This window comes from Microcaecilia unicolor, chromosome 11 (assembly GCF_901765095.1).
Source record: "Microcaecilia unicolor chromosome 11, aMicUni1.1, whole genome shotgun sequence".
NCBI classification, from domain to species: Eukaryota; Metazoa; Chordata; class Amphibia; order Gymnophiona; family Siphonopidae; genus Microcaecilia; species Microcaecilia unicolor.
This window is the reverse complement of record NC_044041.1, coordinates 177,667,133-177,691,374: the sequence shown is the minus strand read 5'-3', so window position 1 is coordinate 177,691,374 and position 24,242 is coordinate 177,667,133. Positions and strand designations below refer to the sequence as shown.

General features: G+C 45.2%; 1 protein-coding gene across 1 annotated transcript in view; it reads left to right on the top strand.

Annotated features, from left to right (window-relative positions):
* MAP4K1 (mitogen-activated protein kinase kinase kinase kinase 1) overlaps positions 1-24,242 on the top strand; it is a 136,967-nt gene that overhangs the window by 54,171 nt on the left and 58,554 nt on the right. The window contains 7 exon segments of the mRNA XM_030218380.1: positions 3,434-3,489; positions 4,245-4,292; positions 7,690-7,732; positions 13,252-13,324; positions 13,469-13,600; positions 22,191-22,204; positions 22,207-22,252. Of these exon segments, the coding sequence (XP_030074240.1) occupies positions 3,434-3,489; positions 4,245-4,292; positions 7,690-7,732; positions 13,252-13,324; positions 13,469-13,600; positions 22,191-22,204; positions 22,207-22,252 (412 nt within the window).

The window sequence follows — 24,242 nt, the reverse complement described above, 5'->3', positions numbered from 1 at the left end:
TATATTCTGACCTGTATCTTCTTTGGTGGTTCAGTATCATTTCTAATTCATAGCCACTTGTTGGTAGTGGAGGAGTAGCCTAGTGGTTAGTGCAGCGGACTTTGATCCTGGGGAACTGGGTTCAATTCCCACTGCAGCTCCTTGTGACTCTGGGTAAGTTACTTAGGGGGGTCTTTTAGTGCGCTAAAACACTAGAGACCCCAGTGTATTTCTATGGGCATCTTTAACGCATGCTAAAAAACACAGCGTGCCTAAGTAAAAGACCCCCTTAACCCACCATCGCCCCAGGTACAAATAAGTACCTGTTATACTATGTAAACCACATTGAATGTAGTTGCAGAAACCACAGAAAGGCAGTATATCAAGTCCCATTTCCCTATTTGAGATTCTACATGGAATATTGCTAGTGGAGGAGTAGCCTAGTGGTTAGTGCAGCAGACTTTGATCCTGGGGAACTGGGTTCAATTCCCACTGCAGTTCCTTGTGACTCTGAGCAAGTCACCTAACCCTCCATTGCCCCAGGCACAAATAAGTACCTGTGTATACCCACGTAAACCACATTGAATGTAGTTGCAAAAACCACAGAAAGGCAGTATATCAAGTCCCATTTCCCTTTCCCCTGGTATTTGTGTTAAAACCTTTTTAGCTGACACTGTAATGTGTAATTGTTTACACAATCTATAAGGCAGTTGGCATCAAACCTTATAGAGAAGCCGACACCTCCGTTATGGTAGTTTTAGGATTGGTAAGTGAGCTCCAAATTCACATTACTGTAGTAAATCTCAGAATTTCTTTTTAAAATATATCCGTCTATTCAAATTTCCAAGTATCTGGACTAGCCCGGAGGCCCCTGCCTACTGGCACTGGCGGAACCAGGTGCACCTTTTGGCGTCATGGGAAGCCAGAGAGGCGAGACAATCAACTAGGCGTAGAAAACGTTTTCTTCAGATATGGTCACCTTATCTGCAAATTCTTAGCCCTAAGGGGCGCAGCTTGCTAATTAACCCATAAAGAAGAACTCTCAGAGATAATAGGACCTGGTCATAGACTCTGGGATGGGGAGGGTGGGATAGGGGGGAGCTAGGGGGTGGACTACTTGGGGGGGGGTGATAAGTGTGATGTTCTGTTTACAACTAAGCAGTATTAATGGGGGGGAGTATTGGATAAGGGGGAAGTTAGGGAGCAGTGAGGGAATCAAGTCTGATGACGACCAAGATGTAAGGATTTGATGATACATGTTAAGAGATAAAGGGTTGTATACTGTAGTAGCAGAGAGCTCAATATGTTGAAGTCAGTATGTCATTAGTAATAATTGTTGGAACTTTGATAATCCTGTAGGAGCGGTAGTTCTATTGAGAGCGGATAAGAAGGGGAGGGAAGAGTAAAATGCTGATGATGTGGTTATTACTGTGATCTGACAACTCAGTATATTGAGTCTGTTGGGGGGGGGGGGGGGGGAGGACAGGGGTAGAAGGGGGAAGAAAATGTTAAAAAGTTTTAGAAACTTGTTTAGTAATGTGCTGGATTTATACAGCATAATTTGTTTGTGAATCTTGTTTAGTGAAATGTACTGTATGATTAATATGCTGAAATATTAATAAAATCATTTAAACATAACGTTTCCAAGTATTTTGGGAGTCCAACTGGTATTGTTCTAAGAGCTGTAATCACAATTGGTTTTTACCATCAAGTTTTTTTCCCTCCGGAATCTTTCTAGTTCAGTTCATGAATCACAATATTTTGTTAGCTTTTCTCATACAGTATTGTCATATCTATATGCCTTCTTTCTGCCCACTTGGCAGATGGACTTGAATGGACATTGGTAATCGTCACTGTAGTCTTCTCTTTCCTACCACCAGATGTATTTCCTTTCTAACTTTAGGACTGCTTTGTTACAACACTCAATGCCCCCGCGGAATATTTACCCCTAAATAACTTGTTACATTTCTTGAGAAAATTCCATTTCCTCCTGTTAATTTTGTACCTTCCCTTTCTTCCTCTAGTATCCGTACCCTCATCCTTTCTCTGGTCTTCACCCACTTGGATTATTGTAATTCCCTCTTTTTTGGTTTACCCTTGTCTTCTTTAAAATGTTTGCAATTTATACAGTCTACTGCAGTTAAGCTTTTACATAATGCTCGGAAATTTGACCATGTTCTCCCCTCCTACAGCAAGAACACTGGTTGTTGGTATCCTATTGAATCACCTATAAACTACTCTTTCTAGTTTACAAAGGTCTCCTTCCAACTGCTCCAGAATACATCTCACGACTACCTATAGTATACCATGCTGATTCTCTCATAATTTACTCTCTTCCCAACAACATCTCCTTTTTTTTTTTTGTTTGTTACATTTGTACCCTGTGCTTTCCCACTCATGGCAGGCTCAATGCGGCTTACATAGGGCAATGGAGGGTTAAGTGACTTGCCTAGAGTCACAAGGAGCTGCCTGTGCCTGAAGTGGGAATCGAACTCAGTTCCTCAGGACCAAAGTCCACCACCCTAACCACTAGGCCACTCCTCCACTGTTGCTACTATTTGAGATTCTACCTGGAATGTTGCTATTCTATTAGCAACATTCCATGTAGAAGTCGGAATAGCAACATTCCATATAGAAGTCGGCCCTTGCAGATCACCAATGTGGCCGCGCAGGCTTCTGCTTCTGTGAGTCTGACGTCCTGCACGTACGTGCAGGACGTCAGGCTCACAGAAACAGAAGCCTGCGCAGCCTTCTACATGGAATGTTGCTAGTGGAATAGCAACATTCCATGTAGAATCTCCAATAGTAGCAACATTCCATGTAGAATCTCCAATAGTATCTATTTTATTTTTGTTACATTTGTACCCCGCGCTTTCCCACTCATGGCAGGCTCAATGCAGCTTACATGGGGCAATGGAGGGTTAAGTGACTTGCCCAGAGTCACAAGGAGCTGCCTGTGCCGGGAATCGAACTCAGTTCCTTAGTTCCCCAGGGCCAAAGTCCACCACCCTAACCACTAGGCCACTCCTCCACACCTCCCTCCCCCCCTCTGCTATACAGCTTGACACCACTGGAGCCATTGCCTTCTTCTATATTGGTCCTCAGCTCTGTAATGCTTTGCCCTTGCATTTCAAAACCGAACCTCCATTTCCCACTTTCAAGAAACTTCTTAAGTCTTGGCTGTTCAGTCAAGCTTTCCCCTCTTGATCTTTCTCCTTCCTTCTCTCTTAATTTTCTCCCTTATCTCTGTCTTCTTTCTCTCCCTCGTGATATTTCCTTTCTCTCTGCCTTATCACTCCACTGAGTTTTTATTGTGAACTGCCCAGATGACATTTGGCGATAGGCGGTATATAAAATACAAATAGAGAAATACATATCTGGTGAGGGAAGGACTTCTGAGCAGTGTGTATATACATCCTTGGATTCACCCACCCTCTCTCTGTCCCTTCCACAGTCACAGGACCTCTCTCCGAGCAGCAGATCGCCTACGTCTGCCGAGAAACACTACAGGTGAGAACTGGCATGCACTGCATCTCACTGATACCATGCTGACCGCAGCATCACAAATGATCCAATTGGACATCGGTGTGTGGGTGATATTATTTTAATGCTTATCTGGTTCACGGGAACTACAGAGAAACTTAGCCTTTGGAAACTGGTGCCGGAACAGGTATTGCTCATCCTAAGAGCATTATGGGTATAGAAACTTCATTCTGGCCACCGTACATGGTGATGTCATCTGTTGCAAAAAAATATATATATATATATTTACCTTGCCATCGGTACAGGCAGCGAATATGTACAGAGGCATGGCGTCAGAAATGCTTTGACATAGATTTTGGAAGGGTTGTAGGGAATGTAAGTTGTTTGTAGAGGGTGTGAGAAGGTATATGCATGGGGTTGGTGGGGTTGTGTGTCTGTGTGCATGTGCACATGGTTTGTGATGTGGGAGCAATTATCCTTGTACCTTAAAGGCCTTTGAATATGAGAGGAGGAGCTTGGGGGAGAGCGGGTTTGAAGGGGGATAGACTGATGGTTCCAAATTTTCGTGGTATCGTAGTTCTTGATCGTATGATTGTTCTGTGGATATTTTCTATGATTGGATTTTGTGATACACAGTGGATCCCTTGTTTATATTTGAAACTTTCAATAACAATGAAAATACAAAAAAAAAAAAAAAAAAAAAGAAAAGAAATACAGATTATGCTCTGAAAAGCTGATGTCAGATAATAACTTTCTCCATTCATTTGTGTTCCTGTGGCTAGGGTCTGGCTTACCTGCACAACCAAGGAAAGATCCACCGAGACATCAAGGTGAGAGAAAGGGGAGGGATACACATGTATTAAGGACACAGGGATTGTTTTTTTTTTTTTTATTTAACAAGTTTTCAGTACAAACATCAAGATATATTCTTGAATAAGTAATCAAGTTGTCAGCTAGAGTATTAATCCAATTCAAAGAAATGAAAGGGGCTTTTTTACTAAGCCATGGTACATTTTGCAGTTACTGTGGCTTAGCATGGGACTTCATCCTGCAGTAGCTGCAAAATTAGTGGCGCTTGTACTAAGCTGTGGCAAAACGTGGCCTTAGAGCGCCCTTACGCTGATCATTCCCGTGCACTAAGGCCATTTTTACCACAACAGTGACCTTTTAGAATTTTCTAATAATGACCATGTGCTAATATTCCCATTAGCACGTGGTCGTCAACTCATGGGCTCCAACCTCCACCTACTTTGAAGACAGCAGGGCCGCAGGGAGACAGCAGGGCTGCAGGGGACTGCTACCCCCCACCTGGGCCGCCGCTGCGCCACATCACATCACCCCCACACTCCGGCTGTCGCCCCCTTACCTTCCTATGTCTGCTCCTCCCTCGGTCTGTCATCTCCTGTTCCTGTGTGCTGGGACCCAGATTATCGCATTAATGCAGTCATCCAGGTCCTGGTACACAGGAGCAGAAGAGAGACAGACCTGGAAGCAGACAGGCAGGAAAAAGCTTCTGCTCCATCAAAACCTTGCCGGCACTGGACCCCCCCCCCCCCCCCCCGCCTTGGAGGCCGGGCCTAGGGAATCTTCAGCAGCCCTAGAAGGCGGTAGGGACTCCTGTGCTAAACCTGCGATAATCGGTTAGTAATATGAACACGCTAACCTATTTGCATAGACACACCTACTCTCCACCCCCAGACACACCCCCGTGCCAAAAAATAAATATTATCTTTTAGCATAAACAGCGTGCGCACATGGCAAAATTACTGCAGGGTGCCTCAGCATGGCCCACAGCAGGGACGTAGCCAGACTTTGGCAGGAGGGGGGGGGGTCCAGAGCCCGAGGTGAGGGGGCACAGAAACAGAATGAAGCCTTGTGCTGGAAGAAGAGGACCTTGGCTGGCGGGGCCAAATCTATGGGGGCCCAGGCCTCCGTGGCCCCATTTAGCTATGCCACTGACCCACAGTGCTGTATTAAATACACATTAGTGCTTACTGAAGGTGACTACTAGAGGCTTGAAGCCAACTGAAGCTAGTGGTTCCAGTTTTTTTTTTTTTTTTAGTTACATTTGTACCCTGCGCTTTCCCACTCATGGCAGGCTCAATGTGGCTTACACATACAGGTACTTATTTGTACCTGGGGCAATGAAGGGTTAAGTGACTTGCCCAGAGTCACAAGGAGCTGTGCCTGAAGTGGGAATCGAACTCAATTCCTCAGGACCAGAGTCCACCACCAACTTAACCACTAGGCCACTCCTCCTCCTCCCAAACATTCCAGCTGAAACCGAATCTGCCACTGAAACATTCAGCTTGATTTTGTCCAGAACCGGAAACTTAATCGAAACTGTGGTCCCACCCCCCACTGCTGCCATTCCTGCAGACAAGCTTCCCCCTACCAGAAAACAGGTCCACGGCTCTCCTTACCTGCCCCCCGCACCTCCCTTGGTAGGCTCTCCCTGGGCCTACTTTGTAAAGGCCCTGATGGTCTAGGCCTCCCCTGTAAAGGTCCTGGTGGTCTAGTGGTGTCTTTGGGGCAGGAACATCCTGAATTGCTCCTGCCACCTTCCTCTGTGCGGAAAATGACATCCGCAGCTTCCCGCGGCAGCCTCATAAGACTGCCATGGGAGGTTGCGGCTACCATTTTGGAATGTATGTGGTTATCATAGCTCGTTAAGGCTGAGTATTGGTACTTAATCAGCAAAGTGCAGACTTCACCACTGAAATGGCCACAAAATAGCTGATTTTGATTTGGATGTTAACCGAGCATTTTCAGCGGTACTATCCACTTAAGTGCCATTGAATAAGTACATAAGTAATGCCACACTGGGAAAAGACCAAGGGTCCATCGAGCCCAGCATCCTGTCCACGACAGCGGCCAATCCAGGCCAAGGGCACCTGGCAAGCTTCCCAAACGTACAAACATTCTATACAATCAAGCCATTGTGACATCACTAATGAGGTTGGCTCTTATTGGTGGAATGAGCCACTATGACATCACAATAGGTTAAATCGCTGCTCTATGTAATAAAAGTGAGCCAAGTAGAGGAATAAGTACATAAGTAATGCCACACTGGGAAAAGACCAAGGGTCCATCGAGCCCAGCATCCTGTCCACGACAGCGGCCAATCCAGGCCAAGGGCACCTGGCAAGCTTCCCAAACGTAAAGGCATTCTATATATGTTATTCCTGGAATTGTGGATTTTTCCCAAGTCCATTTAGTAGTGGTTTATGGACTTGTCCTTTAGGAAACCATCTAACCCCTTTTTAAACTCTGCTAAGCTAACCGCCTTCACCACGTTCTCCGGTTAGCCCTGGGTAAGCAGGTTAAATGGGTAGGAGATGTTTCTTTGAATATTGACCACTTAGGCTCTGATATTCAGACCGTGGGAGATAGCCGAGCTGTCTCCTGTGGTCTGTGCTGAACCCGGATATTCAATGTCGGGCCATTTCTGGTGACCGACCTTGAATATACAGGGTAATTTTGGTTGTTATTCATACATAGCCAGTTATCTTTAAACCAGCCAGTGATATACCAGGGTTTGATGTGGCCAAATATGACCACCAAACCCGGTTTAAGAAATCGGCGGATAGACGGTTATATCGCGTTATATAACCAGTTATCCACCAGCCGCTAACTGTGGATATTCAGCAGAGGATAGCAGGTTATCACCCGCTGAATATCGGCGATAGCCGGTTAAGCGCTATTTAACCAGTCAGCATCCATTCTGGCCGGTTAAATATCAGGCGGTTAGTTTTTATATGCTGCTTTACTACTACTACTACTACTTAACATTTCTATAGCGCTACTAGGGTTACGCAGTGCTGTACAGTTTAAACAAAGAAGGACAGTCCCTGCTCAAAGGAGCTTACAATCTAAAGGATGAAATGTCAAGTTGGGGTAGTCTAGATTTCCTCAATGGAGGTGTAATGGTTATGTGCCGAAGGCGACATCGAAGAGGTGGGCTTTGAGTAAGGATTTGAAGATGGGCAGGGAGGGGGCTTGACGTATGGGCTCAGGGAGTTTATTCCAAGCACCTCTCTGGGAGGCTGCTGCATGCATCTTCCACCTTCATTGCACAAAAATATTTTCTAAAATTATGTCCAAGCCTACCTCCTTTGAGCCTCAATCCCTGATCTCTTGTTGTAGAATATCTGCTGTATTGAAAAGTATTTGCTTGTTGGCGATTGCTGTGTCTCTGTTGCTGACACTGTGTAACTGTCATTCCAGGGAGCAAACATCCTCATTAATGAGCTGGGAGACCTGAAGCTAGGTAAGCCTTGCCCCTCCCTCTTCTCTCCCTTCCATCCTGCCTGCTTTTCTTCCGGCGCGCACAATGTTGAGAACTGAGGTTAGGAGTCTCAGTCTGTGTGTTTGCTGTACACACAGACTTCCATATGCTCATTTGGGCTCACACAGGCTTGCACTCACTCTAACCCACATGGACTTTGCACACAGATGCAAACACTCCATTTATTTAATCTATTTATGACATTTATATCCCACATTATCTCAAATAAGATTCAAGTTCAATGTGGCTCACAATATAACAAAAGTAGAAATGTAAGCCGCATTGAGCCTGCCATGAGTAGGAAAGCGCGGGGTACAAATGTAACAAAAAAAATAAAAACTGACAAGGCTTTCTGATTACATAGAACAATATATATATATATATATTACCCTAGCTGAGATAATATTTAGCCATCTCTCTGACTTTGTTTAAATTAGTCACCTTAATTTCTAAGTCTTCTTACTCTCTTACCTATCTATACAATCCATCTTTGCTTATACCCTTCACTGTCAATTAAAATGTTCTATTACGTATTGTGTTGAAATTGTAAGTAGTATACTATCAGGCTTATTTTCGAAAGAGAAGGACTCCCATCTTTCGACAAAAATCGTAAGATGGGCGTCCTTCTCACTGGGTCGCCCAAATCGGCATAATCGAAAGCCGATTTTGGGCGTCCTCAACTGCTTTCCGTCGCGGGGATGACCACTTGGGCGTGTCGGAGGCGTAGCGAAGGCGGGACTGGGGCGTGCCTAACACATGGGCGTCCTCGACCGATAATGGAAAAAAGAAGGGCGTCCCTGATGAACGCTTGGACGACTTTACCTGGTCCTTTTTTTCTTACGACAAAGCCACAAAAATGTGCCCTAAATGACCAGATGACCACTGGAGGGAATCTGGGATGACCTCCCCTTACTCCCCCAGTGGTCACTAACCCCCCCACACCCTAAAAAATGTTTTAAAAAATTTTTTCAGCCTCTATGCTAGCCTCAAATATCATACCCAGCTCCATGACAGCAGTATGCAGGTCCCTGGAGCAGTTTTAGTGAGTGCAGTGCACTTCAGGCAGGCAGACCCAGGCCCATACCCCCTACCTGTTACACTTGTGGTAGTAAATGTGAGCCCTTCAAAACCCACCAGAAACCCACTGTACCCACATGTAGGTGCCCCCCTTCACCCCTTAGGGCTATGGTAGTGTTGTACAGTTGTGGGGAGTGGGGTTTGGGAGGGTTTGGGGGGATTAGGGGGCTCAGCACCCAAGGTAAGGGAGCTATGCACCTGGGAGCAATTTCTGAAGTCCACTGCAGTGCCCCCTAGGGTGCCCGGTTGGTGTCCTGGCATATTAGGGGGACCAGTGCATTACGAATACTAGTTCCTCCCACGACCAAAGGGCCTGGATTTGGTAGTTTCTGAGATGGGCGTCATCAGTTTCCATTATCGACGAAAATCGGGGACAACCATCTCTAAGGACGACCATCTCTAAGGTCGACCTAAATTTCACGATTTAGGCGTCTCCGACCATATTATTGAAACGAAAGATGGACACCCATCTTGTTACAATAATATGGGTTTCCCCGCCCCTTTGCCGGGACATCCTGCGAGGTCATCCTCAGGAAAACTTGGCGCCCCTTTCGATTATTCCCCTCCACGCTATACTTTATATTGTTATTTGAATATTTTTATTGCTGTAATTGTCTATTGCTCATGTTGGATCTATTCTTACTGTACACCGCCGTGAGTGAATTCCTTCAAAAAGGCGATAAATATATACTAATAAATAAAATAAATAAATATACACACAAAATTACTAATAACAACATAACATTAAATCCTGATCATATAACATATAACTCTAGGTATGTGTAGGCCAAAAATGTTTGTCTTGTTTAGTTTCCTGTGTCATTTGTGAGATGTTTCATTTTATTTGGGTTTTTCTTTAAGTTTTGGACCATTTTGGGGCACTGTCAGCAATAGAGGATGCTATAACATAGCTATTCAGTAGGGTGTTCTGCAAAGAACAGTATTGCACTGTAGTGGATTCCATAAAGGGCGCAGATCCCAAATTGGCACCCAAAATACTACTACTACTACTACTTAACATTTCTAGAGCGCTACTAGGGTTACGCAGCACTGTACAGTTTAACAAAGAAGGACAGTCCCTGCTCGAAGGAGCTTACAATCTAAAGGACGAAATGTCCAGTTGGGGCATTCAAGATTTCCTGAATAGAGGTGTAGTGGTTAGGTGCCGAAGGCGACATTGAAGAGGTGGGCTTTGAGTAAGGATTTGAAGATGGGCAGGGAGGGGGCCTGGCGTATGGGCTCCAATTATTTAATTAATGGAGCTAACAAGCACTTAATTGGCATTAATTATGATCTGAGCAATGATCTGGCTACTCGCTATTCTGTAACAAAGGTTTTGGATCGCTTGTAACTGGAAAGGGGGTGTGGCATAGGAAGGGCATGGGCGGGTCAGGGGTGTTCATAAAAGTCGCGCGCAGTGTTACAGAATAGCGGGGATTCACGCCTAATTTGCGCGCCAGGATTTACACAAGGTTTCGGCTGGCGTAAGTCCTCGCACTCAAAGTTGAGCGCCGAATTTGGTGCTCAACCCTATTCTATAAAGAGTGCTCATCCCAGAGCACCCTAAATAATGAGTGGAATAGAACGGGTAGACATGAATCACTTGTTTATTCTTTCCAAAAATACTAGGACTAGAGGGCACCCAATGAAGTTACAAAGTAGTACATTTAAAACAAATCAGAGAAAATGTTTCTTCACTCAACGTGTAATTAAACTCTGGAATTCATTGCCAGAGAATGTTGTAAAAGCAGTTAGCTTAGCAGGGTTTAAAAAAGGTTTAGATGGCTTCCTAAAGGAAAAGTCCATAGACCATTATTAAGACCTTAAGAGAGAAACTTCACTGGCTCCCACTTAAGGAATGCATTGCGTTCAAGATCTGCATGATTGTACACAAAATTATTCACGCAGACGCCCCAATCTACATGCTAAACCTCGTGGACCTACCTCCCAGAAACGCCACAAGATCATCCCGCAAATTTCTCAACCTGCACTTCCCCAGCTGTAAAGGACTAAAATACAAGCTGATGCATGCCACTATCTTCTCTTACATAAGCACGCAGCTATGAAATGCACTACCTACAGACCTGAAAACAATCGACGAAACAACTATCTTTCGCAAATCTCTGAAGACATATTTCTTCAACAAGGCCTACAATGAGAACCTATAGGCTCACTAATCCACCACACCAACCTACTCAGTTATGAAAGCCCACCTTCTATAATTACCCTAATCACTCCCTTCCTTCTTCTTTCCTCCCTTACTTAATCTTTGCACAATACTAACTGTATCTGATATCCTGGAATGTCAATGTTAACAAAACTATGTAAGCCACATTGAGCCTGCAAATAGGTGGGAAAATGTGGGATACAAATGCAATAAATAAATACATAAATAAATGGATTTGGGGGAAAATCCACTGCTTATTTCTGGGATAAGCAGCATAAAATGTATTGTTACTGTTTTGGGATCTTGCCAGGTACTTGTGACCTGGATTGGCCGCTGTTGGAAACAGGATGCTGGGCTTGATGGACCTTTGGTCTGTCCCAGTATGGCAACACTTATATACTTATTGAGCACCGAATTATATCAGTGCCAAATTTTTGGCACCATTTACAGAATCTGGCCCAAAATGTCATGCTTTTCCTGTTGCTGTGGATTAAAATGACATGAAATGACATGGAAAGTGTTTAAATATTTCCCATGTAATTTCAAATAAATGCTGATCAGTAAAATATTCAGCATTAATGTAATAACAGCAATGGTTAGAGGAATTCAATATCGATATCTCAGCAATCCAAAAGCTTCTGAAGAAGAATTTATCTTGGACTATCAGAGGGAATTATATCAGTTCAATGCACTTCTGACTGAAACGTTTTGACCCATATCATTATCAGTCCAAAGAAGATTTTTTAGGAATTTTATAACAAAAATTATTACTTCTATTTTTTTATCTTTTATATGAATATTCCCAGAACATCCAATTGAAAACAAGTATACCTATCTTGAATTCTGTTCAAATTCTATATCAGATTAAATTTTGTGCAATAGTATGAGGAGACAGTCATTCAGTGACTGATTATACTGGCCTTTTTGCTGTTCTACGACAACTTTTTAAGAGTGCTGTTATGTGAGGGACACATGCACATGGCACATTTCGCACGCATGTGTAGATACTATTCACAAATGTTCCACAACAGTGTTTTAACAGTGCTGTTACATGTGGGACACACACACATGTATGATACACGCACATGCCACATTTCACACACACATGTATAGATACTATTCACAAATGTTCCACGACAACATTATAACAGTGCTGTTACGTGCGGGACACACACACATATGATACATGCACATGGCAGTGCTCAGGCTGTTATCATCTTCTTTTCCTGCAGCTGTGGCCATCTCACATTGCATGGATGTTGCCAAATTCTGCTCTCATGGTATCCTCAAATAAACCTAATCTAATCTGGTCACTTTTATTCCACTTAACATAGATGTGGCTCAAGGCGCATCACAAAAGAATAGAAGAGTTGGGTCATAATCCCATTAATTACAGTATGGCCAAATAAATCAACTGGCTAGATTAAGATTTTAAGTGTAGCCTAACTACTTAACAAATAATGATCAAATAGGTAGGCTTTCACAAGCCTCCTGAATGTGAAATAACATTTAATTGCTCTTAAGGTACGTGGCAGTTTGTTCCACCAATCAGGACCACTAGCTACGATAGATCTCTTTCTGGTAGATGATTTCTCACATACAGAGTTAGAAGGTGTAATTAGCAGGGGCGTATCTGCTATGGGGCCGCAGGGGCCTGGCCCCCGTAGATTTGCCCCTGGACCCCCCTACCAACGACCAACCCCCCCCTCCTCCCGCCGTCACTCCGCTGTCGCGCCTCACCTCCCTTTGCTGGCGGGGGACCCCAACCCCCGCCAGCCGAAGTCTCCTTCCTTCCTTTGCTTGGGTTTGGTTTCTGACGTCCTGCACGCACGTACAACGTGCAGGACGTCAGACTCACAGAAACAAGTTGTTCGTGCGTGCAGGACGTCAGAAACCAAACCCAAATGAAGGAAGGAAGGAAGGAGACTTCGGCTGGCGGGGGTTGGGGTCCCCCGCCAGCAAACGGAGGTGAGGCGCGACGGCGGAGTGACGGCGGGGGGGGGGGGGGGTCAAAGTAGTTGGAGCCAGGTGGTGGTGTCGTCGTCGTCTTCAGCGGGGGGGGGGGGGGGGGGGCTAAAATGTGCCCCCTCTCCTCGGCTATGGCCCCCCCTACCGTTGAAGTTCAGATATGCCCCTGTTAATTAGTATAACTTCCTGTGTAAACTCACCATGATCCGCACATGCTCACCTTGACTTACACTCATACAGACTTTGGAAGGTGTTAAGTGATGCTCTGTTTCTCTCTTCTTCCTTTCAGCTGATTTTGGCATCTCGGCTCAAATCACTGCTACAATTTCCAGGAGAATGTCTTTCATTGGCACACCATACTGGTACAGTATAACGTGAACACAGAAGTTTGTGTTTGGATTGATGGCTCAGACTTTGTTCCTTCAGAATGCTGCGCACACACACGAGTATGCATGTGTACCCATGTCGTTAGCGTGTATACTGACCACATGGTTTCCTCTCTCCAGGATGGCCCCTGAGGTGGCGGCAGTAGAGATGAAGGGTGGATATAATGAGCTGTGTGATATCTGGTCCCTTGGGATCACAGCCATTGAAGTGGCAGAACTGCAGCCTCCGATGTTTGACCTTCACCCTCTGAGGTAAACAAGGAGAGTGAGAGAATTAGATAAGCAGAAAGAAATGGGATGAGAATTGTTCACTTTACCAGGGCCTATCTAAGGTAAGGACGTAAAGCATCGTCATACTGGGACAGACTGAAGGTCCATCAAGCACAGAATCCTGTTTTCAACTGTGACCAATTCAGGCCATAAGTACCTGGCACATTTTATGCTGTTTATCCCAGTGGATTTTCTCAAGCCCATCTTAATAATCAACGTTCTGAAGACACTGACGTCACTGCAGCCACTCAGACTCCAGTTCGTAAGTTCATGGTGGTGAAGCCAGAACACTCACCATGTGTTCATGCCCCGCCCTCGCGTTGAGGGCGGAACAAGTACACAACAATGCAAATGAACGAACGGGGAGGAGTAGGGAAACACGCTCCTCCCCTTCAAACGAATCGCTGCACACAGCCTAACAAAAGCAAGCCGCCGAGGACGTGCCCATCACCCAGCCCCTTTCGCGCCATTGCCCTGCCCCATTCATGCTACCTCCGTGCCCACAGTCGCCCCCTCTTCCCCCCATCACCTTCCCTCCCCCCGTCACCTCCCCTCCCCTTACGCTACTATCCCTGGTGGTGTAGAAGTACCTGTTCGCTCGGGGCAGGAAAGAAAGAGCTCCCGCTTTCCTGGCCGGAGCGCTGCTGCTAGCTGCCCTGCTGCATCCTGTGTGAGTCCGGCTCTCGGCGTTTCAAAATGGCCGCCAAGAGTTGAAGTAGCCTCGCGAGACTTCAACTCTCGGCGGCCATTTTGAAACGTCGAGAGCCGGACTCGCACAGGATGCAGCAGGGCAGCTATCAGCAGCGCTACGGGCAGGAAACAGGGGGTTCTTTCTTTCCTGCCCCGAGCGAACAGGTACCTCTACACCACCAGGGATAGTAGCGTAAGGGGAGGGGAAGGGAGTCCCGTGCCCGCTAGCGCCCGTTTCATTTCAGGCAGAAACGGGCCTTTTTTACTAGTGACTTATAAACGTTTCTTTTAGGAACTTGTCCAAATCATTTTTAAACTGTGCTAAGCTAACTGCTTTTACCACAATCTCTGGCAATGAATTCCAGAGTTTAATTACACATTTCTCCAATTTGTTTTAAATGTACTACTTAGTAGCTTCATTGTAGGGCCCCCTAGTTCTTATATCTCTGGAAACAGTAAACAAGCGATTCACATCTACTCATTTCATTCCACTCAGCATTATAGACCTCTATCATATCTCCCCTCAGCCGTCTCTTCTCCAAGCTGAAGAGCCCTCACTTCTTTAGCCTGTCCTCATAGGGAAGTCATTCTATTCCTTTATCATTTTTGTCACCCTTCTCTGTTATTCTTTCCAGAAGGTGCCTGTTCCCTGTCACTTTCATGGGGACTGTGTGAGAAGGGTCTATACACTCTCTCCCCAATGAGAGGTGCCTTTTGTCTGTCTCTGTATCAGGCAGTGTGCTTGGTGTCTGCTGTCTGTCTTTCATTTTGCCCACGATAGGGATTCACCCTGAGAGTGTAGGTGTGGAATAAAGAGCAAACCCAAGTTTCAGAATGAGCACAGCAGTCAAAGAAGTCTGGTGAGGGGAGAGCAGAGTGCAAATGGCGGGGGCAACCCCTCCTCCGCATGTCTGATCTGGGACAGGAAGGAGATTCTCTGCATGTACAGCAACCTTTGAAAGCTCACATTTTTACTTTGCAGAGGACGGTTTCTAGTTTCAGATAAGATCATTTCTTTTTTGGAGCCTGTTTGGTTATAGACTTTACCACGGAGAATTCTAACTTCAGATGAAAATGTGGAATGTGTTCATCTGTAGCAGCAGAAGGAAATGTCGAGGACAGAGAAAGCAATGCATTTCTTGTCAGGATAAGAGACCTATATGTTCTGAGGGGAGTGGGAGTGTGACAGAGCAGATAAATTTGCTTCAGGTGAAGAGTGGCCTGAAGGCTGAGGGATTTTTGGATTTAACTCATGCCTTTTTCAGTTACATTCAGGTATTTTTCTATGCTCAGAGGGATTACAATCTTTTTTTTTTTTTTTTAATGGGTCGATATTCAAAGTGTTCTGCCCGCTGCCTGAATATCCAGTGATATTCAGTGGAGCTGAATAACCACCCCTGCACTGTTCAGTTAGTGCTTAGGCAGTCTGTGAGTGGAGTTTGGAGGAACCAGTATTCAACCAGTTAGGGTGATAGTACCACTTTGGTCTAAGAGGTATATAAATACTTGAATGAATGAATGAATATTCAGACCGCTAACTGGTTAAGTAAGCAGCTAATTTTTTTTTTAATTTTCATAAATAGCTTTTATTGAGAAATGCAACCGATCACAACAATAAATAGTCCACTTGGATACAACATCAGCTACAAACATAGTTTATCATATCTCAATAGTGAACTTCCCATTGGTAAGCTGTACATGTTTCATTTAATCCCTCCCCCCACCAAAAAAAATCCCCTCCCATATTCTCTACAGTCTTTATGTGAGAAGGAGGGAGGCGTCCGGACAAGGAGATAATTTCACATAAATGTCCCAGACTTTATGATATGATAATAAATGTCCAATTCGCATGGCTGCCAACTTAGACATCAGGTGGCTATGATCCAATTTCCGCACTACCACTGAAAGACCTAGTAACATACTCTGCTTCCAGGTCGCGGCCAACACCAACTTGCTAGCCACAAAGACAAAAGTAATGAATGTGTGGTTTTACTCCTATCGGTTTAACATGTAGGAGACAGTGTTCCATCTTCATAGGGTATGAAAGCTTGGTGAGGCTATGAACCAACCGCAAGATGTTAGACCAATACTTCTGGGCACTGGGACAAGCCCACCAGATGTGGTACATATCACCCTCTAGACCGCACTGACGCCAGCACAAAGCTGACATTGAGGGAAACATTTTATGCAATTGCTGAGGGGTATAATACCAATTATATAAGTTCTTGTACCCATTTTCCATTAAAGCACTAGAAATGGAGACCTTAAGCAGTAATTTAACGATCTTCTCCCATTGTGAGAATTCATAGGACACTCCCATAGCCCACTCCCACTTCATCAGATAGTACATAACCGGTCTACGATGTGAGAGAAGAGCTCTATACAGTCTGGAAATCCCCCCCTTCCTCCCCCACTCACCATCGCCCTTTCTAGATTCGTTTCATTTAAACTCAAATCCCCTCTAGCCTTTCTAAAGATGAAGTCTTGCACTTGGTGATATTGGAAGGATTGAGAGATGTATATTCTGAAATGAGACAAATCCCCCCTCTTCCCAGATCTGCCCCAGTTCTCATAATCCCAGTTTTTCCCATAGCCCATACCCACCTGCCTCTCCCCCCGGGGCAAACTGGGGTGCAAAACGAATAAACATATGCAAAAAATATTTACGGCTCAGGAAAAACTTCCGCCGTACATCCCTCCAAATTGACAGGGGTTTCTGTAGCAATGGTGGCATATCTTTAACCAGCCCCCCCTCCAACAGTTTGTCTGGGAGCCATGGGACTGCTGCCAACAGGAACAGGTCCAACCAAGTTTGCTCCAGGGATTTTCACAATTTGCCCGCCTTTTGCATCCATTCTGCTAAGATACAAAGATGGGCCGCTTGATAATAGACCCAAAAAGAAGGAACACCCATCCCTCCCATTGCACACAAATGACACATCACCTCCCTTCTTACTCGTGGTGGACTCCGCTTCCAGATAAATGAAAAAACTCTCTGTCTCAAGCTCTGGAAGAACTTTTCAGGTATGAAAATAGGATTTGCCATAAACTGATACAACAGCTTGGGTAGCAAGATCATTTTTATCGCTTCAGTTTGGCCCAGCCATGAGATTGTCAGGCCCTCCCAATGCTCAAGTTCCAGGAAAAGCTCCTTGAGCTTTCCCGGGAAATTTGCCTCATACAGATCCTCAAATTGTTTTGTCAAATTTACCCCAAGGTATCGGACACCTCTGGGCGCCCAACTGAAAGGAAACTCAATCTTTAATCTAGTCACTTGGTCATCAGGGTCATCAAGGCTTCTGACTTATTCATATTAATTTTAAAGCCTGAGATTTTACCATAGTCATCTAATGCCGAGGCTAAAGCAGGAAAAGAGGCACTCGGGTCCGACAGGATTAACAGTATGTCATCCGCAAATAACAGGATTCTGGTTTCAATTCCCCCTCGTTTTATTCCTTGAATCTCTGAGTGCGTTTGAATATATTCCACCAAGGCTCGACCACTAACGCAAAAAGGAGAGGGGAGAGGACGCAGCCCTGCCTCGTTCCCCGGAACAGAGGAAACGAGGGTGATCTCCTGCCATTAACACGAACAGAGGCACAAGGGGCCGTATAGATAAGATGAAGCCAGTGAAGAAAGGAGCCATCTACTCCAGCTCTTCTCAGAACTTCAAACATAAATGGCCAATGTACCCTATCAAACGCCTTCTCTGCGTCAAGTGATAGAATACATAAGGGTACCTGTGTAGATTCTACGTGATACAGAAGATGTAGGGCACGTCTTATATTATCGAAAGTTTGACGACCATGAACAAAACCCGCCTGATCTTCATGGATCAATAAGGGGAGGTAATGCTGCAAATGTGTAGCTAATATTTTAGTGAACATTTTATAATCTACCCCCAGAAGAGAAATTGGACGGTATGAGCTACATATCTGTGGGTCCTTGCCTGGCTTGGGTATAACTGTGATAGTCGCTAAATTCCATGTCTTAGGAATATCCTGGCCCTCGCTAAAGGAGTTAAAGACCCGTAAAAGCAAGGGGGCCAACAGCCTACCAAAGATCTTATAAAACTTATTAGTAAAACCATCTGGTCCCGACGCCTTCGCGAGAGACAGGGTTTGAATTGCCTGGAGAATCTCATCCAATTTAATGGGCCTAGAGAGCTGCTGCTGTGCCCCTGTGGTAAGCCTAGGCAAATGGATGTGTTCTAGGAAGATCGATATGTATCTGTCTCTGAAGGGGCAATATCTGGTCTATAAAGCTTCTCATAGAACTGTTGAAAGAGCCACTGCATATGAAGGTGGTCTAAAGTCAACACCCCATTTTCATATTTCAGACTAACAATGTGATTGCGTGTAGTTTGCTGCCTAAGTTTATGGACCAAAAGTTTGCTAGCTTTATTGCCGAATTCAAAGTGAGTCTGGTGGACCCACTGAAGTTGCTCTGATAGATCTTCTAATTGTAGTTTATACAATTCCTGACGAAGTTTATGAGCTTGATCTATCAACTGGGCTGACTGCTGGGCTGGCTGCCGACTTAAATGTCTCTCTACCTCTAATAATCTTTTATGTAGGGAATCTTCCGTCTGACCCCGCGTTCTTTGAACATGTGCACGCAGCACGATAGGATGACCCCTAATTACCGCCTTCAGCCCATCCCACAAAATTCCTGGCGATACCTCCCCATTGTCATTAAATTGAATGTATTCTTTAATTTGCTTTTCAATCTGAAATATGTGAGACATATCTGACAGCAAAGAATCGTCTAATCGCCATTCTGGAGGGGTTTTTGGAGGACCCGTCATACCGAGTTGTAATATCACAGGGCTGTGATCCAACCATGTACGTGTCTCAATCTTAACATCTAGGAGCCTATGAGAATATCCTACCTCCCCCAGCCACAGGTCTATTCGTGAAAATGAGTTGTGTACAGATGAAAAGTAAGTATACTCCCGTCGGGTAGGATTGATTTGACGCCAGAGATCTATCACGTGCCATCGCTCAAGAAATGCATGGAACATTTCACAATCTTGCTGAGCGTACTGTATTGCCCTAGTGGAGTTATCTCCATCATTAAATTAAAATCTCCTCTCATGAGTAGGGATCCCACCTTACGTTTTAGCAATACTTGGTCTAATTGCTTAAAAAAGGCCCCATGCTCAGTATTGGGGCCGTAGACATTTAGTAGCATATGTCTCTGGGCTCCTAAAACAATGCCCCCTCCCCCCGTTATCTCGAATAACTTTCTCAACCCGCCATGGTCGGGAATCAGCAAACATCACCACCACCCCCTTAGTCCTTGTACCATCACGATTGGAAGCAAAATATGTGCGTCTTATATGTCCATTGTAAAATTGCTTTAAAGGCCTAGTACTTTTATTATACTGGCCTTTTTGCTGTTCACATTGGTAACTTTTTTGGTTCCACAAAAACTTTTTAACAGTGCTGTTACGTGCGGGACACACACACACTCATATGATATATGCACGTGGCACATTTCACACACACGATTAGATACTATTCTCAAATGTTCCATGACAACGTTTTAACAGTGCTGTTACATGTAGGATACACACACACACATATGATACATGCACATGGCACATTTCACACACACATGCAGATACTATTCACAAATGTTCCATGACAATGTTTTGACAGTGCTGTTACATGTGGCCTAGTGGTTAGGGTGGTGGACTCTGGGCCTGGGGAACTGAGGAACTGAGTTCAATTCCCACGTCAGGCACAGGCAGCTCCTTGTGACTCTGGGCAAGTCACTTAACCCTCCATTGCCCCATGTAAGCCGCATTGAGCCTGCCATGAGAGGGAAAGCGCAGGGTACAAATGTAACAAAAATAAAATAGATACTATTGGAGATTCTACATGGAATGTTGCTACTATTGGAGATTCTACATGGAATGTTGCTATTCCACTAGCAACATTCCATGTAGAAGCCTGCGCGGCCACATTGGTGATCTGCAAGGGCCGACGTCTACATGGAATGTTGCGCTAGTGGAATAGCAACATTCCATGTAGAATCTCAAATAGTAACAACAGTGGAGGAGTGGCCTAGTGGTTAGGGTGGTGGACTTTGGTCCTGAGGAACTGAGTTCAATTCCCACGTCAGGCACATGCAACTCCTTGTGACTCTGGGCAAGTCACTTAACCCTCCATTGCCCCAGGTACAAATAAGTACCTGTATATAATATGTAAGCTGCATTGAGCCTGCCATGAGTGGGAAAGCGTGGGGTACAAATGTAACAAAAAAAAATATGATACATGCACATGGCACATTTCACATACACATGCAGATATTGTAAAAAAAAAAATGCAAGCAGACTGCTCCTTTGAGAAGTTGCCCTCATGCAACAACAGCTCCAGACCTGCCGGAGCATTTTTGAACTTTAAAGGTAGACACTCCTGTATATCGCACGGAAACATCTGTGCATTGCACGGTAAAAGCGACTCAGAACCCCTTTGTGCATTAGACGCTGCATAACGTGCATTCTAGACCGGCTACAACCAGTCTAAATCAAACGTTGGAAGCACGGTAAGCTTTGAGAATTTCCCGTTTAGTTGCTAATTCATAGAATAGTGCCTTAGTGCAATTTCAGGCTTATTTTTGAAAGTGATCGCCGGCCATTTCCCGACATAAATCGGGAGATGGCCGGCGATCTCTCAAAAGCGGCAAAATTGATATAATGGAAAGCGGCTTTTTTGACAGCATCGCCGCTTTCCCGTCACCTCGCCGGCGAAAGTTCAAGGGGGCGTGTCGGTGGCGTAGCGAAGGCGGGGCATGAGCGTGGCTACCAGATGGCCGGCTTTCGCGGATAATGGAAAAAAAAGCGGCATTAAGCAGTATTTCGCCGGGTTTACTTGGTCCTTTAATTTTCATGACCAAGCCTCAAAAAGGTGCCCCAATTGACCAGATGACCACCGGAGGGAATGGGGGATGACCTCCCCATACTCCCCCAGTGGTCACCAACCCCCTCCCACACTAAAAGAATAAAAATAAAACATTTTTTTGCCAGCCTCTATGCCAGCCTGAAATGTCATACCCAGCTCCCTGACAGCAGTATGCAGGTCCCTGGAGCAGTTTTTAATGGGTGCAGTGCACTCCAGGCAGGCAGACCCAGGTCCATCCCCCCCCCTACCTGTTACACTTGTGGTGCTAAGTGTTGAGCCCTCCAAACCCCCCCAAAACCCACTGTACCCACATGTAGGTGCTCCCCTTCACCCATAAGGGCTATGGTAATGGTGTAGAGTTGTGGGGAGTGGGTTTGGGGGGGATTTGGGGGGCTCAGCACCCAAGGGAAGGGAGCTATTTGTATTTTTATTTTTAATTTTTAGAAGTGCCCCCTAGGGTGCCCGGTTTGTGTCCTGGCATGTCAGGGGGACCAGTGCACTAAAAATGGTGGCTTCTCCCAGGACCAAATGCCTTGGATTTCGCCAGGTTTGAGATCGCCGGCATTTTTTTCCATTATTGCTGAAAAACAAAACCAGCGATCTCAAACCCGGTGAACTCTGGCATTTGGCCGGGCTAAACTGTATTATCGAAAAAAAAGATGGCCGGCCATTTTTTTTCGATAATACGGTTCCGGCCAGCTGTTGCGCCGCCGCCAAAATAGATCGCCGGCGATCTATTTCGCCGGCGACGGTCGATTATGCCCCTCTTTGGCATCTAACTGCCATTTCCCCCGTTTGGGCACCCATTTTCCATTTGTGCACCTAAAGTTAGTCGTCTAATTGTCACCTAACTTGTGGCAGACTATATGGAATTAAGGGGCTGGTGTGTTAAGTAGTTTCTGAAATGCAGTGCTGGATGGACTTGTGATTTGTCTGCTGGAAGAACACACGCAGTAAAACTGTCTGTCTTTCAGGGTCCTCTTTCTCATGTCAAAAGCGGCTACCAGCCCCCGAGGTTGAAAGACAAATGCAAGTGGTGAGTACCTGATACCAAGTTAGTGTCTGTGTTTGTCTGCATCTGAGACTTTGTTTGGGAGACGGGAGTTGCTTCTTGTCACTCTCCTCTGGATTCTGTATGTGATGCCCAAGATGAGTGTGCAAATGAATTGAGTAGAAGGGGAGATAGTGGGGAAAATGACCACGGACTCCAGAGACAAGAAGGACAATCTTAATGCTTGAGAAGATTTATTGATCAAAGACTCGACACGGCACTGTGTTTCGGCCCAGCAGCCTGCTTCAGGAGTCTTTTTAACAAATGAGTCTCAAAATTTCCAGACGTGACGCTTTTCAAATTGAGTCAATGAGCTGGTCTTAAAAAAAGACCTTTAGTATAACAGTGCGAGCCTTCAAATCTGATTGATAAAATGTCAGATCGAAACCTTCTCAAACATTAAGATTGTCCTTCTTGTCTCTGGAGTCCGTGGTCATTTCCCCCACTATCTCCCCTTCCATCTGTTTACTCCCATGGGACCATAGAGTTCTCCGCCCAGGCGGATTTTTGCCGGAACAAATTAATTGAGTAACAAGCTGTTAACTATCAATAACTGGATGCTCATAACCAATCATTGATGTTAATTGGCACTCATTAAAATTTGTGCGTGCATCTGGCTGTGCGCATTTTATAACACATGGCACCAAATTCTATTAGCATGAAGCTCAAAAGAGGGCGTAGTCATGGGCATGTCGGGGGCAATCGGAAAAGCTGTACGCATAGTTATAGAATACTGCCTCAGTGCGCTTAACGGATGCCAGCATTTGCACCAGGTTTCAGCAGGTGTGAGTCTGGCGCCAAACGTTAGATGCGGGAATCGCCCTTTATTGAATCAAGCTTAGTGCTGATTTTGTTTTCCAGGGCCGAATTTTAAGCACCATTTATAGAATCCCTCCCTTTGGAACCGGTATTCAGACAGCGGGAGTGAGCCGGGTTGATCCCCGCAGTCGGCACTGAGCCCGGAAATTCAATGCTAGGTTGTTTCCAGTGACCGGCATAGAATATCCGGTTTATTTGTGGCCAGTTGAAACATAACCGGTCAAGTCGATGTTCAGTGCTGGCTGGTTACGTTTAAACCGGCCAAAGATAGGCCTGCTGTTTCAGCGGCCTAATTTGGCCGCCAAATTTAGCTGACGACGTGCTGAACATCGGCGGATAGCGGGTAATATTGCACGATATAACTAGTTATCCACTAAGTGCTAACCAGCAATATTCAGCGGGAAATAACCAGCTGTCTCCCGCTGAATATTGCTGGGTAGTCAGTTAAGTGCCATTTAACCAGCCAGGAGCCGTTCCTGGCTGGTTAAATGGTTTAAATATCAGGGGATTTGTGTCTATTTGTGCGGAGGTTTCTGTGTCTGTATGTGCTGCTCCTCTTCCCAGAAAGGGTAAAAGGTCCTCACACCGCGTGGATGATGTGTATTTTCCTCCTGCAGCCCCCTCGCACTGCAAAGGGGTTGCCATATTCTCTTCTTGCATACCTCTCACAATGCACAGATGATGCCATATTCTCTTCCCTTGCAATAGAGAATGACACGGGGGACAAAGTTTGTCCCTGTCCCCATCCCATCCCCACAGGTTCTGTCTCTGTATCCGTCCCATCCCCGCAGACCCTGTCTCCGTCCTCACCCTGTCCCTGCAGGTTCTGTCCCTGCCCCCGCCCCATCCCTGCGGGCTCTGTCCTCATCTGCAGAAACCTTGAACACTTAGAATTTTATATAAATACCTTTTTATTAAAGTATAAAAAGGAATATGCTGTGCAACTGTTGTTTATAAATCACAAATAGAAAAAAATAACAACGAGCAACTATAATATCCCCCACCCTACTCTTCCAATCCCAACAATAACTGACTTCTACTATCTCAAGGAATCCTAATCCACCCTGTTAAAATGTCCAGGGGTACAAAATACAACCCATTCTGTATGCCCTAGAGGGGAGAAATATGCCCTATGAAGCACTGTTATGATTTTTTA